This window comes from Leopardus geoffroyi, chromosome B4 (genome assembly GCF_018350155.1).
Source record: "Leopardus geoffroyi isolate Oge1 chromosome B4, O.geoffroyi_Oge1_pat1.0, whole genome shotgun sequence".
NCBI classification, from domain to species: Eukaryota; Metazoa; Chordata; class Mammalia; order Carnivora; family Felidae; genus Leopardus; species Leopardus geoffroyi.
In genome coordinates this window covers 12,622,954-12,646,922 of record NC_059341.1, presented here as the reverse complement: position 1 = coordinate 12,646,922, position 23,969 = coordinate 12,622,954, and the positions used below count along the sequence as shown (strand labels likewise).

The following is a 23,969-nucleotide window of genomic DNA, read 5'->3' as shown; positions in this document are numbered from 1 at the left end:
GGAGAAGAAGGGGTGAAGAGGCAGTCCAGAGGATTTTTAGGGCAGTGAGGCTACCACTCTGTATATTATCATCATGGTAGGTACACATCATTATGTATTTGTCCAAACTCACAGAGTTCACCACCGAGAATGAACTCTAATGTAAACTCTGGACTTGGGGTAACCATGATGTATCCGTGTAGGTTCGTCAAGGTGTAATGAGTGTTCCCCTCCGGTGGGGGAGGTTGATAGTGGAGGAGGTTCTGCATGTGGGGGGGTGGGAGGGTATGGGGAACCTCTGTACGTACCTCTCCATTTTGCTGTGAACCTCAGACTTCTCTAAAAACAATTAAATCTTAAAAAAAAAAAAAGTTTTTTAGAGGAGTCCCCTTCCATGGTGTTCATGGTCCCTTCTAGCTGTGACAGTCGATGACCGTTTATCTGCTCAGAAGGTCGTTTTATGAGAATTCTCAGCATCTCTCGGATTCTCTTGAAACCCAAAGCCTTACAAGGAGGACAAAGAACAAGCCTTCGCTACCTACTCAGAAAGGGGGAAGCACCGCAGCGTGCTGCTGGCTGGGAACAGAGCTGGGTCCCCACCCCAGGGCATGCTCCAAGGCACTGGTTCACATAACTGAGCACAGTCTGATGAGGGGGCACGTCTGTTAAGTGAAAAGTAGGAGGTGGGCTCCATCCATCTCAAGGGATTTACGTTGTCCTTTGTCATCGGACGAGCCCAGAGGCCTTCTCTCCGTCCCTGGGTGTGTTCTCTGGCCCTGTATTTACCCATACTCCTTTCGATGTCCTAGGACAAGCAGGGGATACCGTGGTGGCTGGGACTGAGCTACAAAGGAATCTTCCAGTATGACTACCACGATAAAGTGAAGCCGAGGAAGGTAAGCATGGTCTCCTCTGTGGGTGTCCGGCTCTCAGAGAGAAGTGAGTAAAAATATTACACGATGCAGCCTCAGGGCCTCCAGGTTCACCAATCCCCAGCTAATTGGAGTGTATACAAATTACTCCACAGTAATCCAGTCTGAGTTCCCGGGTAAATATTTTTTTTCCCGGTCACTAGGGAAACCTGAGCTGTTATAATTATTTAAGGTAAGGAGACTGGGCCAGCTCTCCCAAAGCAGATTGGCAAAAGGGCTTTGAAGGACTGTCCTATTTGTTAATTTCCTAGTGGGGGCGGGGGGCGGGGGCTTCGTGTACTTGGGAAAGGGAGAGAACTCCTCTCTTCAATCTTGAGGCCAATCTGAGCTTTTACAAAGCTGCTTTATGTGTTTCTTTGTGTTTTTTGTTTTGTTTGTTTTAAACATTTTGTTTAATGTTTATTTTTGAGAAAGAAAGAGCATGAGCAGGGGAGGGGCAGAGAGAGAGGGATACACAGAATGTGAAGCAGGCCCCAGGCTCTGAGCTGTCAGCACAGAGCCTGACACAGGGCTCAAGCTCACGAGCCGTGGGATCATGACCTGAGCCGAAGTCGGACATTTAACTGACTGAGCCACCCAGACGCCCCTTGCTTTGTTTTGTTTTGTTTTGTTTTGTTTTGTTTTGTTTTGTTTTGGATGCTGGGGAGCTAAAAGAAGAAATTGTAGGTCAAAACAGGGTGAAAAATAAAGAAGAGTTAGAGGCATTCCTGCAAATCCAGTAAATGTTTTATGGCATATTAGAAGTGATCAGAAATCTGGAAAAAATAAGGTCATCTGCCAAAAAACAAGGGAAGCAGGACAGGGTCTGCAGAGTCATTGTAAATACAAACCAGAGTGTTTGAAAGGGGCACAGTGCTTGAATTTTCTCTGTTTTCATTTACACACATTTTTCAGACCAGAACAAATTGAAAAATTATAATGGAAAAATATCTCTGGGCCAGAGCTGTCATTCAGATCCTCTGGCAGAGAATAATGGAGAGACGGTTTGCAGTTCAAACCCCGAAATACATATTAAAAGTCTATCAAAACCACACTTGCTTTAGGAGGGAGAAACCAGTATTGGTCCATTATGTCATTCCAGATTGCTTTCCAAGCTTCTTTATCCATGAACAGCACTGAAATCCATACTACGTATCCGAGCTTATCGTAGACTATCCGCTGAACATCTGCCCTTAGCCAGCTTCTTTATTAAAATGATAGGGGAAAAAAAAAAATGGCCCCATGCTGGGGAGGATTTTCACTCAATTGATCAGTAAGTCAGTCAAGTTCAAAGAAAAGATCGAGAGCCAGTGAGGGGGGACTTCTCCCTCGGGACAATTCAGTAGGAACCTGCCTGTCCAGGGGCACACTGTTTCGTGGCTAAATCCAAAACCTCTTGGGTTTCTCCTTAAACACTGCAAGGCATGAGTTAGACCCTGAGTTATTTTTACTCTCCGTTTTCCTCGGTCACGGGGTCTATGCTTCTTCCACACTGTCTGTTTCTTCCTGTTTTCCCTCTGCCCCTTTTCCACATGGCCTTTTGTAAGCTTCTTTGTTTTTTTTTTTTTTTCTTCTTGCATTCACTTTTCCCTCCCTCTCTCTTTTGACATCCCTCGTCCTCTCCTTTCAACCTGCCTGGCCTTTTTCTCCTGCTCACAAGAGCCATGAACCCTCCTAGATCCTTGGACAAAACCCTGGTCACGATCCCTCGGGCCTTTGATCACCTATGCTGGTGGAAGATCCAGGCCAATGTGCACCACAGAGAGTGACCAGGGTTTGTCAAAATGCAGCAGTTGAATTCTGCTTTCCCTGTGCGCGTCGGAAAGACAGGCTCACAAGCATTCATCGGCGTTCAGGTTTTAATTTATTAATATGCTTACGCCTGCTTTATTTCTCTAATTGAGATACTCATGAAGATTGCGGAATTAATGGGATAGCACTTGACAGATCGGGGCACCGTGTCCCTGGTGCACCCACCATGTCCCAGACGCTCCGTAAATTGTAACTATCCCTGTCGGACTGCGCAGCAGTCTTCAGGATCAGGAGAAGTACATGCTACGGGCGGGGGGAGGGGGAGGGCGGGCAGTGATCAGCCATTGAATGAGAGAATTTACTCTCATGTGTTATGCAGGTCAGCCAAAGAAAAATGTTAAAAGGTGGTAAATTTATTCAGGGTATTGGCTGTACTCAGACTGAGTTGTTATTGGAAACAACTGATGCTTCTGTGGCCTCTGAGGACGGAGTCGGGCTTCTTGAGTCTCCTACTAATTGAAGGGCAAGCCAAGCCATCGGAGTCCCCGCGCACCATTCATTCGCTCAGAAAAACGTTTGTTGCGTACTTGCTCTGTGCCCAGCAGAGGGGACGGTGCTGAGGTTTGTCATGAGTCTGAGGCCTGGCCGGGCCCCTCAGGGAGCGAGGCGGGTGATAATTGCGCCGTTGGTGTTCCCAAGTGCTCGAAGAGAGGGTCGGTGAGGGCATTAAAGGAGTCAGGCCGTATAGGAGTCTCACTGTCTTAGAAGCATCGCTCTGGTAGCGTGTGCACGAGGAGCTGGAGAAAATCAGGACCCGAGTCGAAAACCGGGGCATCCTCACAGGAGCCTGGGCCAGAGCTGGCGGGGGCCTCAGGCTTGGCTTCAGTCATAGGGGTGGAGAGGGGGACACAGAAGAGATGGTGAGAAGGTAGGTGGGACTGACCAGTTGTAGGAGGCGCGAGGGTGGCGGTCGGAGCAGGGGAATCCGAGATGCGTCCCAGCCAGAGGGAGGCGTGTGAGAGGATGTAAGGAGGGCAGTGTGGGACGTGCAGAGTTGGAGGCGTGATGGCACATCTGGAGTGCTGCTGGGGGTTCGGTTGGAGATCCAGAGTGTCAGGAATTTCCCAAGCATAACTGACCCAGAGACCGAACGGGCAGAGGAAAGGGACAGACCCTTGGCACGCTGTGAGCAGACCTCCGTTCCCCAACCATGCGTGACCTTCTCTGTGAGACGGAGGTGGGACCCGAACCTTATGTGATTTGGGGAGCCCTCTCTAAGATGTTAATGTGCAGTCTGAACGTGAAATCAGAACGGGCCTCTGCAAGGCCCGTGACAGGAAGAGAGGCCCGCGTTTCGTTAGCCTGACGAGCGTCCATATCTGCAAAGACGTGGGGTGAGGTCTGCAGGGAAACCTGACCCAAGCCGGAGCCGTAGTTGGGGCCCGGCAGCAGGGGCAGGCGTCAAGTGCCCAGAGTCTGTCTCCAGGGCTCCAGGCCCGTGATTCTTGGTCTCAGTCGAATACTGGAAACTGACACGAAACTGTCTGAACATGCATGGGCCACAGTCACCTTGTTGCACTGCCCCCCGCCTCTGACCCTCCCGTTGCCCATCTAGAAGGCCTCGTAGACCGGTCCTACGTGCAGCTGGAGTTGAGGACCAGCACGGCCATCTGGGCTTCCTTTCTGAGCTTGGGGACGGTCGGCCCGGCCCTGCAGGTGTATCTGGCAGTGAGGCAGTGAGCTGCGGTGCCCCGAGGCACAGGCGCCAGGCTGGGCCAGCTCCCCGCGAGGGCGGCCCTCCAGCAGCACCGCTACTCTTGTTCAGGGGCCAGGCGCAGCACCACCGCGGTGGGCCCCCAGCGCCACTCAGGAACCCCCTCCCCCCCCACCTCATCTGGAGGCCCTTCTGCAGCACCGGCTGTAGCTTCAGCCCAGGCAGAGGCCCTGCCTGACACTCTGACCCAGTTCCAGCAGCCGTGTCACATGGAACCAGCATTCTGGAAGCCAACATTCAAGTAGAGGCAGTGACAGGGTGAGCCTGCTGCGTTTCCCCTGGAGGGCCTGGAGGCATCCTGGGCTCTGCATCAGCACAGCCAGAGGCGCTCAGCAGCCGTCCTGCGAGAATCCACTCAAGCGTTTCCATATGATCCACTAAAAAAAAAATTAAAAGGCCGGGAGCCCTAGCTGATTGCTGCCCAGAAATGGGCAGGACCCTAGCTTGTTCCAGGGTGTGCCTGGTTGGGTGCACTTTGCCATTCTGGTTGGCACTCTGAAGCCCCGGTGGCTTTGGGGGATGTGAAGCACAGGTTACCTCCCAGGTGGAGTAGAGAAAACGTTTCGGTCCTTGCCTAGTCACACGCTCCTACCTGCTCCCCGCACTTTCTAAACAGATGGGCTCCAGCTTGCAGAAGAAGCTGCTGCTGTTTGTCAGAAGAAAACCAGCTTCTTTGTCCTCTGGGCACACGTGTCGGGAAGAGGTACACACGTGGGGACACCCGAAAACCGTGTTTTGGCTTTTGTCTACGTTCAGAAGCTCAAGGCCAACTTCAGAAATGTTTTAGAACTACATGTGCAGAAAAATAGTGTGCACCTCCCCAAAAAAGCTCAAAAAAATCAAAATGGAACTAAATCAAAATAGAAATTTATAATTCATTCACATGCCCCAGAACATGGACCCTTGCTTGCATATATGAGTTTGTTTTTTTTTTATTTTTTTTTTAACGTTTATTTATTTTTGAGACAGAGAGAGACAGAGCATGAACGGGGGAGGGGCAGAGAGAGAGGGAGACACAGAATCAGAAGCAGGCTCCAGGCTCTGAGCCATCAGCCCAGAGCCCGACGCGGGGCTCGAACTCACGGACCGTGAGATCGTGACCTGAGCTGAAGTCGGACGCTTCACCGACTGAGCCACCCAGGCGCCCCATTTTTTTTAATGTTTATTTTTGAAAGAGAGAGCATGAGTAGGGAAGGGCAGAGAGAGAGAGAGGGAGGCAGAGAATCCCAGGCAGGCTCTGCAGTGTCAGCACAGAGCCCAGTGCAGGGCTTGAACCCACAAACCTTGAGATCGTGACCTGAGCCAAAATCACAAGTCGGACATTTAACAGTCTGAGCCACTCAGGCGCCCCTGTTATAAGCTCTTAAATATCCTGCCACCAGCTCTCATCATATCCTTCCGTTCCTCCCGTTAACCCAGTGACGAGTTCCCTCTCACCCTGGGTCTGCCTCCCCACTCCTGAACCCCGAGATGTTTTTACTAAAATACCGTGTCACACTTTGCAACCTCCCTCTCGGCTCCCTCAGCTCACCTGTCTTGCTTCCACCGCTGTGGTTGGACAGCTTGTGCGCACAGTTGAGAACGTAGCCCGTGAGTTCGGGAGCAGCAGCGTCCACGCGTCTGACTTTGTGGGTTTGGCACTGGTGAGAAGAGGGGAAGGAGGGTCCCGGCAGTCGGAAGATAAAATCTTGCGGCTGCCGAGATGATGCTATCCCATTTTCTCCTAGCTACCACATCCCAGGGTGGCGTGCGCGTGCTTGTGTGCGAGGGGAGCCCTGCCTGGCCTAAGTAAGAGGTTCTCGATTTCCGAAGTGGCCGTCCTGCCGGCCTCAGGGAATAATGCAGCCTTGTCGGCTCAGCACTGGGGCACCCGGGGTGAATCTCGAGTTTCATCTTAGTTTGCGTTTATGGCCAAAGAGACGTGAGCTGAGTTCCAGCGGCGCAAAGGGACTGTGGGTGGTGATGTGCCGCGGATCAGCTGCCCCGTGGCTTTCAGACACCTGCACCGGCACAGGCAAGAGGTTTTCCTCTTTCCTCCTTGGGAACGTTGGAATGAAAATTAAACGACAGATTTGAGGAGGCATTGGTTATTAACACCGGCAGAAGCAGCATCACGCCGGGCAGAGATGCTCAGGCTGGATGAAACCTGTCACGTAGGGTTCTCTCTTTTAGAGGAGGACCTTGCATTCCTTAGAGCAAAGCCGAGAAAGTCCGAAAGCTGGAGCTCTGGGACAATGTGTCCCTTCCCTGAAGCATGAGGACCAGAGGTGTTGGGACGTGATCCCACGCTCAGGACTCTGTTCCCACCAGGGCCACACTGAGCCACTCAGGAACTGCCACACCGCTGCAGTTTGCACTCTGAAGACCTGTGGACGCTCTGGCCCCGTGGAAGCGTCAGGAGCCATCGTAAATTACCGGAGAAAAGGCTTTCCGAATGGGGCGCCAAGAAGGTGCAAGTGATCCCTCCTGAGGGCTGAGGCTGTAAGCGTTAGGGGACAAAGAGTACGAAACACGTGATTCCAGAAACCTCCCTAGAAAGAGTCTGCAATATCTGTTAATCATCCTGTATGGCTGCAGCCCACTGGCCAGCCCCCATCTACTGAAATCCACCCCCGGGGAGGAATGCCAGTGAGCTCCTTATTACATATTCAGCAGACAGCATTTACTTATTTATTTGATATGCAATTAGGGGCGCCTTTATGTACACTTAGGCGCACAATTAGGAGCACTGCGGGGTCCCCTCTGAGACATTAGGAGAAGGAACCAGAGTCAGTGGTCTGCCCCCTGTCCCCCTGGGCAGGCGTGTAGCTTCCTGTGGTTCCCGAGAGCATTTCGGAAGCAGGGGCTTTAGCTCAGGGAATTGATGCATTACTGTCACCTCACCAGATTAGTAAAGATTTTTGATGATGAGACAGGAAGAGAAAATGATATTTACAGGAAATATTCCATTAACTATGAACTGCGTCCCAGCAGAGTCAGCCGGCTTCAATTATTCAGTACTAAGCACTCCATTAAGTGCCCTGCCGACTTACTGTTCTGCTTCTGTTTGGACGCACTTGACTCGTTGTCGGGCTGCTGAGCCCTCTGCCTTGGCAGGCCCTGGGTGGGCACCTCCCTCATTCCACTGTCAGGATCCCTCTTAGAAACCACACCCTGTGCACCGCCCCCGGGGCAGGGGGGGTGGAGGGAGAACCCCACTTGATGCACTGAGCGTTCTTAGCATTTTGCCGCCTTTGCTCTTTCACACTGTTGGGTCAGAGGGCCCCCGCCGGTTGCCCCCTCCAGTCCACAGGTCTCCCTCCATGCAGACCCAGAAGGGTGGTGCAGGGGCTGTGGGTGACAGACGCCGGCCACGGGTCAGCAAGAGGGGCCTGCGAGGGGAAATGGGGGTGGGGGTGAGTTAGCATCTTTAAGTCCCCAAGGAAAAGGGGGAAAGAAAGCAATTACAGTGTAAGAAAGTTGAGATGCCCTTCCCAGAACATCAGTACGAGACGTCCTGTTCCCGAAGCACCATTACCGGGTGTGGCTGAATTCTCTGTCTGGAATGGGAATCCCAGGCTCTCCTCCTGTACAAGAATTGCAGTCACCAGAAAGCACCGCGCTTTAGAACGTCAGTAGAGGGTGTGAAGTCTGAAATCCTCCCCCAAAAATGGTCCCCCTTTGAGAGGTGCCTCTTGTGGGCCCAGCACTGCTCTGGGCCCTACACATGTCACAGCGAACCAAAGAGGCCTCGCTCTCACGGAGCTTACAGCCCAGCGGGGAGGAGGGTGAGGAGATGGTGTTAAGTCCGTCTACAATATACGGCATCAGAGTATTCAGTTCTAGGAAGACAAGAAGTCAGAGCAAGGAAGAGTGGAGGAATGGATGGTCAGGAGTGGTCTCTCCAAGGAGGTGACGTTCCCTGTAGGAGGTGGCACATCAAACCCCTGGGAAGCAGGGGAGAATCCGCAGGAAGTAACTTCCAGGATTAAGGCCGGTGGGGAAGGGGAAGGAGCACGCAGAGAGGGGAGCTGAGCTAGGAGGCAGTGGGAGGAAGCTCTGTAGCTTGGGGAGGGGCCATCAGAGCCCTCACCAGGGGACCGGGGGCGGAGGCTAAGCCCCAGCATCCACCAATCACTAGATGTAGGTGACCCACAGAGAAGGGGTCCTGGACTTGGGCGAGGTGGCTCCCCACAGCGGAGGGCGATTCCCGGAGAGGGGGTAAGTTCTACAGCCCCAGTGGGAGAGGCCGCTCCCTGTGGCACCGTGGCTTTCTTTGTTTTTTAATATTTATTTTTGAGAGAGAGTGTGTATGAACGGGAGAGGGGCAGAGAGAGAGGAGAGAGCCAGAATCCCAAGCAGGCTCTGCACGGTCAGCACAGAGCCCGACACGGGGCTCGAACTCATGAACTGCGAGATCATGACCTGAGCCGAAGTCAGACGCTTAAACCCACTGAGCTCCAGGCACCCCAGCCCTGTAGCTTTTACGGCATGGTTCTCAGAGCGTGGCCGTGGACCAGCAGCATCCACATCACCTGGGGACATGACCAAAATGCACACTCCACGTCTCCACTGGAGACGTGGGGACTCAGACCCTCAGAGGTTGGGACTCGCGTTGTTTTCACAAGCCCTCAAGAGGTTCGGATGCCGCACGTGGTTTGCAGACTACTGCTCCACAGACAGGTCACAGGGAACTTTCTTTGTGATTCTACCTCGTGGTTAGTTGTGAAGATAGTCTCGTCAGAGTTAAAGTCAAACTCCCCCCTGGGGCAGCTCTATTTAAAAAAAAAAAAAAAAAAAATCTTTGTAAGCCAGTGGTCCACAGCAAATCTCAAAATCTCCACCAACAAAGAATGTGGATGCTATTAATTCACTCACTCCCAGCATTTTCAGGGAAGTTGTGTGGCCACCCATTCGCCGTGTGCCTCTCTTTTTATGTCCGTGAGATGGAGACTTGGAACCAGGAGCCCTCGTCTGATTTTCTCCATCTTGAACGTTTCCATCTCAGAGTTTTATTTTCTGTCTCAAAACGCTGTTGCCCTTGACATAGCGAATATCGTTCATCTCTTTTATGCTGAGCAGGAGAGCCAGAATTGCCGGGAAGAGAAAACAGTATCTCTTTGTGAAGAGGACGGATTTTTTTTTTCTTGGTCGTAGGATCTGGGAACCCAAGGTCCTTCCGTTCCCACAAGTGCCATGAAGGCCGTTCTGGAACCTTGTCCTGAGTTATCCAAAACGCCAAGGACACCAATCTGTATCTTGTGGCATTCTTGTTAAAACTGTCCCCACAATATTCACGCTGCCGTCAGACTGTCACTTTTGAAGAGGAGGTCTGGGAGCAGAAGGTAAAAGCACTGTGCCATCCAGGTAGATAATCCTCAGACAGAAGCTGTCATGGGAGAGCAGTTTCTCTGCAGAGGGGCAGAAGGAGAGAAATGTAGTTATTCCTTTAGGAGACGCAGGTGCAAATCTCTCCTGGGGTGATCTGCTTGGAGGTACCTCTTGGAGGGGGGTGCACTTGGCCCTGAAGATCCCACCCGAAGGGCCCTGGGGTACTGGTTTCAGGGATCAGCCTCCAGGCCTGGCCTAACCCTTTGGTGCCACGTTCCTGTGCCCACCTCCTACCCTTATCTGTAGTGGTAAGATATCTGGTCTGATGGTCATGACCCCTCAGTCCTGATTCCAGCACTGCACCGCAAGTCCTTTCCCTGGGCCTACGTTGCCTCAGCAGCAAGGCAGTTGATACAGCCGATCAGGACTCTTGAGGTGGAGACAACCTAGAAACAGTTAAGGAGCGTGAAACGAGAGGCACCCTCAATTGTAAAGCCCCAAAGGAGCAACTAACAAAAGGAGAAACGACAAAGAACATTTGCTCAAAAAAGGGGTAGAGCGAGAAAATGTCCATTTAAAAAAAATTTTTTTTAATGTTTATTTATTTTTGAGAGAGAAAGAGACAAAGAGGGAGAGACACCGAACATGAGCACGGGAGGGGCAGACAGAGGAGACACAGAATCGGAAGCAGGATCCAGGCTCTGAGCTGGCAGCACAGAGCCTGACATGGGGCTTGAACCCACAAACTGCGAGATCATGACCTGAGCCAAAGTCTGACGCCCAGCGGACTGAGCCACCCAGGCGCCCCTAAAAAAAAATTTTTAATGTTTATTTTTGAGAGAGAGACAGACAGAGACAGAGCACGAGCAGGGGAGGGGCAGAGAGAGAGAAGGAGACACAGAATCGGAAGCAGGCTCCAGGCTCGGAGCTGTCAGCACAGAGCCTGACATGGGGCTTTACCAACCGAGCCACCCAGGCGCCCCAACATTTATTTATTTTTGAGGCAGGGAGAGACAGCATGAACGGGGGAGGGTCAGAGAGACAGGGAGACACAGAATCTGAAACAGGCTCCAGGCTCTGAGCGGTCAGCACAGAGCTCGACGCGGGGCTCGAACTCACGGACCGTGAGATCATGACCTGAGCCGAAGTCGGACGCTAAGCGGACTGAGCTACCGAGGCGCTGAAGGTGCCCATTTCTAAGCAGGTGAACCCCTAGCTGTCTTTGACTGTTGTCCACTTTAGACAGAGCCTGAGGTGGGCCTGATGAGATGAGCTGTTCTCCCTCCGTGACACGCCTGTCCCTTTTGTGATGCGTGAGTTCTCCTCGGGCTCAGTTACTTCCCACAGCAGTGCCTGGTCTCAGGCTTCTTGTCCTCCTGAAGCGGGCGGGCACGTGTGACAGCACAAGGGAGGCCATATCAACCGCCAGGTTGATGGCATGGAGAGTAGGGGTCAAACACAACCATTAGGTATTTAAAACACACAAATAAACGCCCAGCTAGACAGGCCAGAGTCCCCTTGAGGCTGACCCTAGTGAGCACGGTCTCCAGTAAGTTTGCTGCAGACACCCTCCACTTCCCTCCCCAGGTAGGGGGGAGGCTCACAACACCTCTCTCTCCCCCTAAAATCCTGCCTCAGTTTCCACCTTGCCAGACATTTTATACCCCAATTGAGGGTGAGGGGTTTGGGGGTTATCTCAACTATGAGGCTTAAACATTTTTTAATTGTTTTAACTGCGATAAAACACACATAGAATTTACCACCGGAACCATTCGTCCGTGTCCAGTTTGTTGGTATTAAGAATATCCACATGGTTGTACAGCCAATCTCCAGAACTTTTTCACGCCTGAAACTCTGTCCCCGCCCTAGTCAACCACCTGCACGTACACACACGCTCCCCCCTCACCCCCAGCCCCTGGGACCCAGGGTTCTGCTTCGTGTTTCTGTGAGTTGGACGGCTCTGGGAACTTCGTGGAAGTAGAATCATCGAGTGTTTGTATTTCCGTGACCATGGGGTTTTAGTATCAAAACCAGGACGCTTCAGACAGTGGAAGACGGCCCTCGTGAGCAGTCACACCATGACATCAGACCGACCAGGTCTGTCGCAGCAAAGCAAGGCGTGTGCTGGCCCGTCGAGTCTGTTCTTTACCCGTTTTTTGGCCTCTATTCCTGGGTGGTCTGCTTACTACCCATTGGTCTCAGCCAATGTTTCCACTTTCATATTCCGTACACGGTTCTGCCCACAGAGCACAGCTCATCACAAACTTGTGTTGAGCCAAGTTGGGGAGACTCCAGAGAGCCCTGGCCAGTGAAATGCTGGACCATTTAACCACCCAGTTCTTTCCAGCATCACCAGCAGGTGTTTCTGACGGCTACATGAGGCTTTACAAGTCTCCTCACCAATCCCTGTAATCGTTCTAGGAAGTAGTTCCTGCCATCAGATGTGGCCCATGGACTCCCCCCGGATGACAGCAGACTTAGCCTCCTTGTGCTGAATGTTCCTGTTCGGGCCTTTTATTAGGAGGGCAAAGAGCCAAAGGGGCTGTGGATGCCCGTCTCTCCAGGCCTCTTGTTCACCTGGAAACCAAAACCCAGCTCTTCTCGGTGATAGGCATTAGGGGCCCCAGCTGAGAGAATTGCCCCTACGTGCGTGCACACATGTAGGTCTTTAAGTACAGCCTTGACTTTATGCTTGCAGCTGTGGGGTGTGAAACCCCATAAAAAAAAAAAACAGATCACTGACCAGATTTCTCACCAGCCCTCTCCGGGAGAGACTACAGGTCACCCCGCAGCGGAGGAGAACATTCCCCCGGAGATGCCTCCACCCAGAGCTGTCAGGCAAGGGGAGATCAGGTATCATGCATAGAGGCCAACACAGCAGATCCGAGGGGAGGGGCCTGGTCAGAGGACCTTCCAACGGGTGAGGGATGCTTTATAGGGTGAAGGAACACCACTAGGGGGGTGTGTTGAGGGGGCTTTTATCCTGGATGCCTGGCTCCTTTCAAGCAGTGGCTCCTTTCAGGTAGTTTGTTGTAACTAAAGAGCGTCTTGTGATTCATGGTTAACCCAGGCGAAGATTTGCCAGTCAGAACCCCCCGGGAGCTCTCGGTGGCTGCCCATCTCTTCCCCCAAGCCCTGGGCACCCTCAGCCTGCTTTCGGTCTCTGGATTTGCCTCTTCCAGACATTTCATGTGAGTAGAATCTTAGAATCTGTGTTCTTGGAGTCTGGCTTCATCCACTTAGAAGGTTGGCCAAGGCCATTCCTGTTGTTGCCTGGATCGGGACTTTGTTCCTCTTTGGCTGAAGACTACCCCATTGTCTTCTGAGGCTTCCTTCAACATTTCCTGCATTCATTTAGCAAACCCACACCCACAAGTGGTGCCTTTGGGTCTTTGCATCTGCTCTATTCCCTCATAAGGCGTATGGCTTTGCCCCCAGTTTCCTCCTGAAAAGACTCAGTTGTCCCTTCAGCGATGCTTTCCCCAACCACCTTATCGACGGTGGCAACCCATGTCCTATCTTCTGTTTGTCCTTGGAACCTGTTTTCCTTTGACTTCCTAACTGCATGGTTTTCTTAGGTAGTTGCCTGCCCGCCCCCTGCCCCACAAAAATGTATGGATTCTCTTATATACCTACGTACCTAGATCTGCTGCTCAGCACAGTGCCTGACACACAGTAGATACCCCATAAGTAGTTGCGACATGAATAAAAACAGCTGAATATTAGCTTGTGTGGCACCACCAGTTGTGAGGCTGTCTCCACGTGGACGTGTGCAGTGGCCACAAGCATAAGTACGTCGCTCCTGTAAGGAAGGGTTTGAGCGTTCCGGTGAGAGTGAGCCCTTTATAAGCAAGGGGAAGGGAGGCCGGAGGCCCCGGCGCTTTTCACAGCGCAGGTTTGTTGTTGGGAAGATGAAAAGCATAAATAGTTCTTTCCATCTGGACTGTCCTTTGATTTACTTATTTATTTTTATTTTTATTTTTATTTTTGTCTCTTGGACCAAAAAGAGCCACAAAGCTAACAGTCACTGGACATCAGGAGTGCCGTCGCTGGGGTGCTGCGGGCCGTGGTACAGACTGGCTAGTCTGGACACCTTTTCTTTCTCCGAAGCAGGAAGCGTTAGGCTGGGAAACCCTGCTTGTCGGCTCCGGTCACCATGTTTTTGTCTTGGGAAACCTACCAGGTGGTTTGTGCTGAGCCAGGCACACATGAGGGAGCTCGGGGAGATTTTGTCTTCGTGAACGAGCATGATTCTAAGGGGGAACCCAGGTTAACCTCACCTTCCTGAAACTGTGAGCCTGTGGTACACCCAATGCCGGCCCAGCCAGAGAGAACCGCTTGGCGAGGCCCTCAGCCCCAGCTCCCTGGGGCTCCATGTGAGCCCTGCCTCGCGTGAAGCCTCCCGAAGAGCCTGAAGCCAGCCGAGGCACTTTGTAGGCAGAAGGAGCTGTGGGAGTCCCTCCAGGTCTGGAGAATTCCAGCTTGGGACCATAGACTTCCCCCAACCCCGTTCCCTGTGGGATAGAGTTTAGTTCAGACCACGGCTGCCAGAAGGCTGTGGTTCCTGGGCTGTGGCTCTTGGGCTGGCCCTACCACTTCCCTGTTGCCATATCCCTTGCAGCTGAGAGATTTACTCGTTAACCCCCGCCGCCGGGGTTCTTCATGATGTGGACGTTGACTGAATTTTGTGCGGTGGATAAGCATTCAGATACCAGCTCCCATCATTGATCACCTGTGTGACTTCAAGAAAGTGACTTAACCTCTCTGAACTTTGCTGCCATGATGCCTACTTCCTAAGCACTTTTCTCAGCAGATCATTGTTGAGTGCCTAGTACCCCCTGGGAATTGCTGTAGGTGCCAGGAAAGTAACTTCAGGAGGCTCCTAGTCTGGTAGGGAGGACCTTTAAGCAGAAAAAAAAAAACAGTTGAAGTACAGGATGGCCATTGCCTTGGCAGAAGTACGTATGTGGATGTCCGGGGGAACTAGCCCAGGCTGGGGGTGGGGAGAGCTCTGGGAAGAAAGCCTGGATTACAGCAGGCTGCTGAGTCCAAGTATGGGTTTCCTCCTCTGCTCCCCCACCCTTACTCCCCCAAATTTACAGTTGTCCAAACTGACCTGTCCAATCAAGGAAGAGGGTAGAAAAGCAGAGTTGTAAATAGGACCAGTCCTTCTGGAAACATCCTCTCTTCCCCCTTCTTTCTGGGAAGGAACAGTGTGGCACGGAAACAAAACCTCTCCAGCAAGAAGATCCAGAGGGAGAGGTCCCCAAAGTCCAGCGGGGCCCCAGCTGCAGGGATGACCGCCCAGGGGAGGGGCCGGACCCCCCAGCAGACAGTCTGAAGTGGGGCAGTCCCGGCCTCCCCACCTCTGCTGGCTGCCGTCCCCCCTGCAAGGGCAGCCCGCTAGACCACAAGTATCCTCTGCTGCAGCCTGGCTTGAGAAGCAGGCTGCCAGCCCCCTGGTCCGGTGCCCATCGGCCGCAGCTCTAAGCCCCTTCGAGCCGGGAGTGCCCGGAGCTCACACCTGAGGTCCTAGCAGCAGGCGGCCGGCCTCTCCCATGGCACCCACAGAAACCACAGGTCTGCGAGACCTTGCTCCCAGGGGACCGGCCAATTCTTGAGGCACTAGGTGTTTTAAAGTCTACACAAGCTGCTCTTAAGTAGTTATTCCCAAGGAACCCTTGCTGCCTTACTAATTTCTTTTGTTTTTTTTTTTTTTTACGGTAGAGGATTGTCCTGTTAGGTTTTTTTGTTTTGTTTTAAGCTTGATTAAACCAGGTTTTAGCGAGGAGTCTATACCTGTTTTTCTATGGAGAACTGCTTGCCAACCTGTTCACCATCCTGTCCTCATCTTCCTCGGAGTCGGATGGCCTCCACCAGAGAAACGAGGTGTTACGGTGATGCTGTGCCCCTGGACAGAGCCACCAGCCGTAAAGGATGGATAACTGCCACCCTTCCCCTCCCCCCCCCAAAATGAAAAATACAGGTTTTCCCCCAAAGTCTGCTCTCCAAGGTAATCCAAACAAAAACCCTTCACAGCGGTCCAAAGAGGGAAATCCTTGCCATTCCGGGTGAAAACGGCCCATCATAATTTTCCCTCCAGATGTGCCAAATGTCTCCAATTAGTTCCCTCTGTGAAGCATCCCATGGACGTAAGTCGTGGCAGGTGTGAGGAGCCTTGAAGGTTGTTTCACTTTTTTTGAGTTTCCATTTTAATTGCAGGTAGCACAAGGGAGTATTAGTTTCGGGTATGCAGTATGGCAATTCAGCACTTCGACAGATCACCCTGGGCTCACTGGGACAGATGTGCTCCTGAATCCCCACCTCCTATTTAATCCAACCTCCCATCCGACCCCCACCCTCAGCCTTCAAGGTTTCTGTAAAGGAAAGCCTGGAGCTCGCAAGGTCGAGCTGCACAAAACTGGACCACAGTGTTCACTACTTTAAAAAAAGAAAAAGAAAAAGGCAAAGCTAGACCCAGATGGCTGGCCTGGCCAGCTTCTCCATTCAGGACTAACCTTTGTGCATTCCTCAGAGGCACTCTGAGGAGGGAGGAGCTTACCTCAGGAGGTCAAGGACAAGGGAAAGACCCTTTCAGCTTCTCTTTAAAGTTCCTACGTTTGCCATACTTCGTGGTAAGATCTTTCTGTAAGAAAGACCAAAGTCCCCACAAGAAAATAGAGATGCCCTCCAGGGAGAACAATAAAAGGAAATGAAGTCCAGTGGGGGGGGGGGAGGGAGGGAGGGAGTAAAAGTGGCCTGTTTCTCTGGGCCTGTGAAGGACTTCTTGACCCTCTATCTCTTTTGCCCAAGTGATGATTCTGAAGCCAAAGGAAGCTAAGAGGTTTCTGATGGGTTAAAGAGAGGTCATCCATTAAAGGGTCAAGGCCTGGTGCTCTGAGCATCTGTCGCTGAATTAACCAAATCAATTTAGAGCTTGTGTAGTCTGACAGCAAGGAGTAGGCAGCCAGCCGGAGCAACATCTTGATTCCATTAGGTCTGGCTGCTGAGAAAAATTAGCCATTGTTTTCCTTGCTGGGTATGTGGCCCTTTGGGGAGAAAATAGATGCCAGGGAGCCCTCCTTCGGTGCAGGTGACAAAGGACGTACTCCTCTTCACTTGGTAAGCTGATGATCTGTGAACGTGGCTTGCCTATTTTGGGGGGTCTGATTTGCTTCCCAGCATAGCCCATTCAGTGTAATACTGAGCGGTATTATAGTAGGATGCTTTCTTCCCAGGGTTAATGTTGGGAGATGAGAGATTGTAGTAGGTGAACGGTCAGAGCTGACTCTGGTCAGAATTGCAGTGGACCTGGGTGGGAATTGGCTGGTTAATAATTGGAGCCAAGGAGCCCTAAGGGAACAGCCAACATCAACTGAAATGCAATGGGCAAGAGCCCAGGTTAGGCTTACGCTTGCATTGGGGAAAATCCAAGGAAGAGAAAACATTGTTAAGAATGCCCATGGTACCATAGTAGCCATATTATTTGAAAAACTATGTAACCTGTACTTGGGGCTAATAGGTGTCCTGGTGTGTAAATGGTGGAGGGGAGAGAACATCATGATAGCTGCTATTTTTTGAGTGCCATGTGCTGGGCACCATTTTAAGCACTTTATATCTATTAATACAATAGCTCTATGGGGGAAAAAAAAAAAAAAGCTTGTTAGTCATAGTATTTGAAAGATGAGGAAACTAAGACCCAAAGAAATTACATTGGCGGAATGTGCAACCAGTAAGTGGTGGACCGTGTGGCTTTGAAAACCATTCTTTTAATCAGTATTATTCTGGATGGTCTCCTAGAAGTAGGAAGTGTTTAAGACCAGCAGTTTTATTTTTAAACTCCAACAAGGGGCAGGATGACTGACACTCCTTGGATTTCCAGTGCCGGCCTTCAACACATGCCTAAGGATGTAGGAATGCCCGTGCGTGCGCATACACGCCTCTTTTTACGAAAAAGGAGCCTAAGATGCAGGGGGGGTATATAGAGTCAAGATGATCACCGAGGCCTCTTGACTTCCAAGCCAGAGTCCCTGCCCCTAAAAGTGATGAACTGAAACAAAGTAGACCCCACTGTTTCAAAGATTGGAAAGGGGGTAGGGATTAGATGTGACCCACAGCCCCAGGGACTTGCTTCTTTCTTCTTTAAGTATCAAGGAAAATAGATTGAATGCTTATGCAACTGCTGGTAGAAAAAAAATAAATCCTGGCATATGGTGTCAACCCACGAAGTTGGGAGTGACAGCCCTGTTTCTAGAAGGTGAACACTGCAGAAATGAAACAAGGAAGTGAGTTTTCTAATTCGTATGTTTCATTCTGAGCTTGGAGATTATTCCTGGCTATGAGTCTAATTCTCTTTATAAGAGCACTCTTTGCTGGTGTTTGGAAAGCATACAGGATCTTGAGGTTGCCAGGGGCCTTTGAAGAAGCGGTCCTTCCCTTACCCACTGGCTTGGCAACAATTTGTTCTCGCTCGTCGTCAGGCCTTCGTGGTAGGTTAGAAAGACCCTAGGACAGCCCAGTCACGGGATGGGTCCCAACATCAGTTACTTGTTTAACCTCTGCCAATTCCCTGACCTCTCTCCACGGGGTTTGCTCTATCTGTGGAAGGAGGAGCCTGGACCAGATGTCTGCTGGGATTCTGTATATTACCCACCCCCCCCCCCCCCCCCCCCCCCAGAAGCAGCAGGAAGTTACTCAGAGGTCATGATGAGGCTTGGTGACTCAGCCTCAGGGACAGGAGGAAGATAGGCTCCCTGAAGTCCTCGTCAAGAATCAGAGCCACTAAAGCGAGCTTCCTGTTCGGCCTTTATTTCCGCATCATTCCAAGAGCTTGCCCACCACCCCGTGTGCTGTTCCGGCACTCAGTGAACACGTGTCCCCACCGTACCTTCCCCCACTCACAAGGAACATGGCATGGGGGCGGACATCAGCCCTTTTCTGCCTTGACCTTCAGCGATACACAGGATGTGAGAATCCCTCAGACCAGCTAATAGGATCCAGCTACCCAGGTCGGCTCATTAAGTGTGTATAGTGCAACCTCTTGCTCAACCACGGTTATTTATTAGCCACTCGTGTTTGCTCCCCGTTAGTGTTTCCCATCTCCTGTTTCCCCCATTACAATAGCGAGGTCCAGAAAGTGGACGTGGAGGACCCATGGTCACTTGGGAATCCCATGTCTGGCTCAAAATCGACCAGTCGACATGTAGTACCAGCCACGTTTCCCCACCGTGGTGATAGATCCTGTCTCCGACCACTTCTGGACCGTTTTTCTAAGTTCTGGTTTTCAGGACAAGCCCCGTTATTGATGCTGTTCTTAATCATGCTTCTTGTCGTTGGTTAGTCCTTACTTGGAAGCCTCAAAGCACTGAGGCATCGCCGTACAGAAAACCAGAAGAATCCAGAAGTAATACTTGTTATCGTTTACAGCAGAAAGGGAACGAAAAGCCATTGTGTGGAACTAGAAAGATTTGGTTTTGTACTTTCTCCTTACAGTGACGTCGCCGCTCATTTGTAAAAATAATTCTCATAAAGTTAACCAGCCATTAGTGAGTCAAAGCTCTTCCCGCTAATTGGTGGGTCCGTGTGGAAAGGAGCACAGAGTAATGGGCCAGGTGCCCTTGACTCGGGTTTCTGGTTCCCTCGCTGACTTGCTGTGTGGCCTGAGGCAGTTCCCCTAATTTCTCTGGGCCTCCCTTTCCCCAAGAAGTAAGTTTCGGGCTCATTCTTCTTGGGGAATGCTAAAAGATCAAAGAAGGCATGTTTGTAGAACTTGAAAGATGCCCAGAGGAGGTACCTTAGAGAGGCCTTGATTTAATATGTATTAATTTATAAATCCTTTGATTATTGATAAACCAGCATGCTAGCTTTTAATTAGCTGCGTGGGCCTAATTGGCCGTAGAAGTCCTGCAAAACCCTAAGGGAACTAGCTAAGCCGTAATGATCGTCCCGTGTGTGTGACGCGTCTGTATGTGGATTTGCAAAGCACATCGACAGCTGTCACTGGTAGCTGGGTTATGATGGCTGCACCAAGCCAGAGAGGCTCTCCTGAAGTGACACTGACGATCTGGGGCTGCCTCCAAAACCAGCACATTGGAGTCCGGTGCACCCTGTTGACAAAGAGGAGGCAAGGTTGAGCATCTTCTGTCTGCTTGCTGCTGGTACTCCGGGAGCCTTAGCGTAGAGGGTTTAGCAGGCTGGCCTCGAAGCTGCGGGGCACAGGGGCCTGGGGCCAGAAACGCCCAGCCGTCCCTGAAGGGACGGTGCATTTACAGCAAGCGATGTAGGCCCTAGTGGCCAGCATCTGCCTGAATTCACAGGGGAGACGTTTAGCTGCCCTCATACCCTGGCCCCCAACCCTTCCCATGTGCCGTGCATGAGACGAAAAAGTCCGGGCTCGTCTTTCCACACGAGCACCTCCTTTTCGGTTCCCGGGACCCTGCTAGTGTCCCAGTGCGATTCGGTCCTAAAAAAAAAGCTGCATTCATTCAACTCCCTCTCACCCTCCCTTCCCAGAGTTTCGTTTGCAAACACACACTCTGCTTAGAGCCGACCTGAGGGAAAACTTCTGCTCTGCCCCCTGTTAGGAGAGGTCTACAAATGTCCAACATCCTAGAGAGATGCTGGGGCCAGGCTACCAGGGTCAGTGCCAGGAGCAGGGGGACAGAGGGACCCCATCCAAGCCCGGAGGGTTACGTTTGGGCCAGTTGGCAGCATGGACAGAGGCAAGGCCCTCCGCAACAGCAGTGTCTGGAAGCCTCTCTGGGGAGGCTCTGTTTGCCTTCTGCTTCTCAAGGAGTGGGAGCGAGGAGGGAACCAGAGCCTCCAAGCATCGGCTCTGGGGTTTGCCACCCAGTGGAAAGGGGCTTCCACTGAAAGGGCTGGGTAGGGTGTTCAAAAGCACCAAGTTTGCTTTCTTTTCTCTTGACCAAGAGGAGAAAGCCCCTGGAGGTCTGCCCGTCCGATGCACAGTGGGCACGTTGCCCCCAAGGGCTGTCCAGGACAGAGCCTGTGGCCCGAGCACCAGCCAGGACTCAAGACTGGGACCAGCGATACGATCTACAGGGCCCCTTGATCAGAATCTAGTGAGACTGAGCAGAACGTCACATCAAGCACAGGGCCTTTGTGCGCGCGTATCACGCACGCATGAAGCCAGCCGTGGCCAAGGTGGGTGCAGTGCAGGGGTCGGGGGTCCCCCTTAGCGAACTGCCGTCTGTCATCCGCCCCAGTTTTCAGAGGAGAGGGATGAGACGGGGGAGAATTCTGTACACTTCCTCAAAGATTTCCAGCACGTGAATAACCACATTTTATTTCCTGACGCCCCCATGTCAGCTCTGGAGTTAGGAAATTTAAGAAAAAAATTATCTTGGTTATTCTCTGTTACTTGCCAGGAGTCGGGAGAAGTAAGACCACTAAGGGAATCTCACTAAGGTCTAAGTTCACGGAGCACTTTGTGCCACCACCGTGCCAAGGATCTGTTGTCTCTACCTTAGAGGGGGATTATTACCATTTTACAGACGGGGAGACTGAGGCTAAAGGAAATGCTGTCATTTGCGTAGGGTCAGACGGCTTGGACGTAGGGGCCCCCGTATGCATACAGATGCACTCAGACCCCAGGCGTGTATGCCTGGCCACTTTGTCCTGTGTACTAGCTCCAGATCAGGAGGTCCGTGTCCGGGATCTGTGAGTTCTGGTGCTTTTGAATCCTCTGGCTAAGTTCAGGCGGGATGTCTATAAATGTTGAACAACGGGAAGGCAGGGGGAGGGTGGGCAGAGAGGAACTTCAGGTGTTTCGCCGAGCTTGTTAGCAGAGCATCCAATAGCAGAGTGAGACTCAGATCTGTGACTTGAATAATGGGCTCTACTTGGGTGCCTTTTCCTCTGTGACCTCACGCGAAGCTGTCTGAGTCAAGGTAGGGCTCTGGGTCACTTGCTTTCCTTGAAATGTCTCTCTACTCGCTTGAACTGACACTAAGGGAAAAAGACGTACGGTTTTCCTTGGGCTTCAGAGTGACATGTTCTTTGAGCTGTGGACCAAAGAGTGGTAAGAGGAGAGGCCCTCCTCCCTATCATGCACACAAAATAATGGTACAGTTCGGCAGTGCAGGTGGTGGAGAGAAAAGAATGCGGCCATTCTAGAAACCTTTTTTTTTTTTTTTTTTTTTTCCCCCAGCCCAGTCTGACAAAGGGGTGGAGTCCTTTGGCCAAGCCCTGACTAGCTGGTGTGTCTGGGTCTGGGGAGGCAGGGCTGAGGGAGCACTGGGAAATTGCTGTCACATTTTTAAGGAGGAGAAAATGTGAGCACGTCAGGGAGCATCAGGAGCCCCGGCTCAGACTCAGAGGACGCTAGGTGGAGGGTGAGACCCTAAAAAACCTAGGCCTCCATGCATTGGGCAAAGGGACGACCCCAGGGAGGAATCAGCCACTCCCAGGATTCCTGATCTACCCTTCTGTGGGCAAAATCCACTCAACTTCTAAATGTATAGAAGCAGCTGCAGTAGAGGCATCGAATGTAAGCATCAATAACATAAATATAAATGCGTGTGCGCGTAACTTTAACCTCTTGTGACACGGTCCACCGTTCACTTTTTCTCCTGATGAAAGGAACGCCTTCCAGAACAGTGCTGCCCTAATTACTCCCAGACCCTGTAGTCCGCTGCTTAGTTAACAGGGCCCCCTCCTCTCCGGTGGAAGGAGCGGAGTCGTGCCCGCCAGGGCCTGAGGGCAGCGGCGGGCGCTCTCTCCCTCCCACTTTTCAAAACTGCCCTAACTGTACTTGGCCTCTCCCTTGGCCGTGACCGCGGGCCGCTGGCTGCGGCCTCCCGCCGGCAGCGGGACTCTGGAGTTTCTTTGTGCCGCGGGAAGCAGCAGGGGCTTGACAGGCTCGTCTCCTTATCTCGAGTCGAGTCGCCTACCCCTGAAATAAGGTTCCAGCGGCCCCCGCCCTTCGCAGAGAAGCTTCCCGGAGCCGACTCACCAGGGCGAGTCCGAGCTCTTACACATTAGTGGGCAGGAAGTGAAGTCCCGATGGGAGGCTGGGAATTTGACCGCCTTCCCATTTCAGCACTGGAGGGAGAAGGCTCAGCTCGGCGCCGCGCGCAGATGGCCCCCGCTCCCCTGTGAGAGCTCCCCTGCTCTCCCTCCGCAGCCCTCCCTCCCAGCGCTCGCGCTCGGCCCCCCTCCCCGTGGAGGGAAAAGTCTGCGGCGCCGGAAGGGTCGTGGATCCCGCAACAAAGGGCAAAGCAGAGGGGAACAACTTGAAAAGAACTTGTTTTGTTCCTGTTGAGAAACCTGCAGGAAAATCCACACCCACGTTAACCACTTTTGAATTTGGAGAGCAGCCTCTGTGTGTGTGTGTGTGTGTGTGTGTGTGTGTGTGTGTGTGCGCGCGCGCGCGAGCGTGCGGGGGTGTGTAGCAAGAGACGGAGGAGGTGCAAACTGTGTGGTCTCAGCGTTGATAAGGAAGCTGCCAGCTGTAGAAGTTCAGCAAAGAGAGGACTACCGCCCGCCCGGAGCCAACCGCTTCTGAACGTAAACCGCATTGTTTTCTGCCCAGATCTTCCAATGGAGGCAGTTGGAAAACCTGTATTTCAGAGAAAAGAAGTTTTCCGTGGAAGTTCATGACCCCCGCAGGTAAGCTAGAAGAGTCCTTTCCTTCCGGGAGCGCGTGGTCCACCCGGCGTGTTATTGAGCTGACGATTTTTGTGCTGTCATTGTTCATTTGGGGGAGGGGGGGAGGGGACGGTTGACCGCGGGGAGTATCGTCACAGCTGACAGCGAAGCTTTGTTTTGTGCTCAACGTGTTGATGGATGCGGTGGATTCGAGTGTGCGCTGGGTGTGCGTGCGCACGCGTGAGAGAAATTGGCAGTTGGGTCACCGTGGCACCTGGCTGCACGTGTGCGGTGTGCATACGTGCGGAGTTGTCCCTGCTCGTGCCGGGGCGTTTTAGGGAAGGTGGGTGACACTCGGTAACCCGCACCACATTACACGGGGCAGTGGGCTGGGTCCTTCTAGAGAGGTCTTGCCAAGGGAAGAGGGGATGGATGGCTCGTTCAGAGCTTCTGAGAGTGTTTCTGGGAAGATAGCACCAAAAGGGATTTGTACCCAAGGGAGCTGTGTTAATTGACTCCACGAGCTGTGGTTTCAGGGTGTCAGTGTGGTGGGTGGATGTGAAGGAAACACAGTTCTGATTCTCCCCACCCCACGTTGTGTCCCAGGGAGCACCAGTGGAGAAAAATCAGTGCTC

At 52.2% G+C, this 23,969-nt stretch overlaps 1 protein-coding gene across 12 annotated transcripts in view; it reads left to right on the top strand.

The window, feature by feature from the left end:
* The window catches only part of FRMD4A (FERM domain containing 4A), a 612,832-nt gene that overhangs the window by 520,952 nt on the left and 67,911 nt on the right, over nucleotides 1-23,969 (top strand). For all 12 annotated transcript variants that reach the window (XM_045464721.1, XM_045464725.1, XM_045464723.1 and 9 more), the window contains 2 exons: nucleotides 789-875; nucleotides 23,279-23,355. In XM_045464721.1, the coding sequence (XP_045320677.1) occupies nucleotides 789-875; nucleotides 23,279-23,355 (164 nt within the window). The remainder of the gene's footprint in view (nucleotides 1-788; nucleotides 876-23,278; nucleotides 23,356-23,969) is intronic.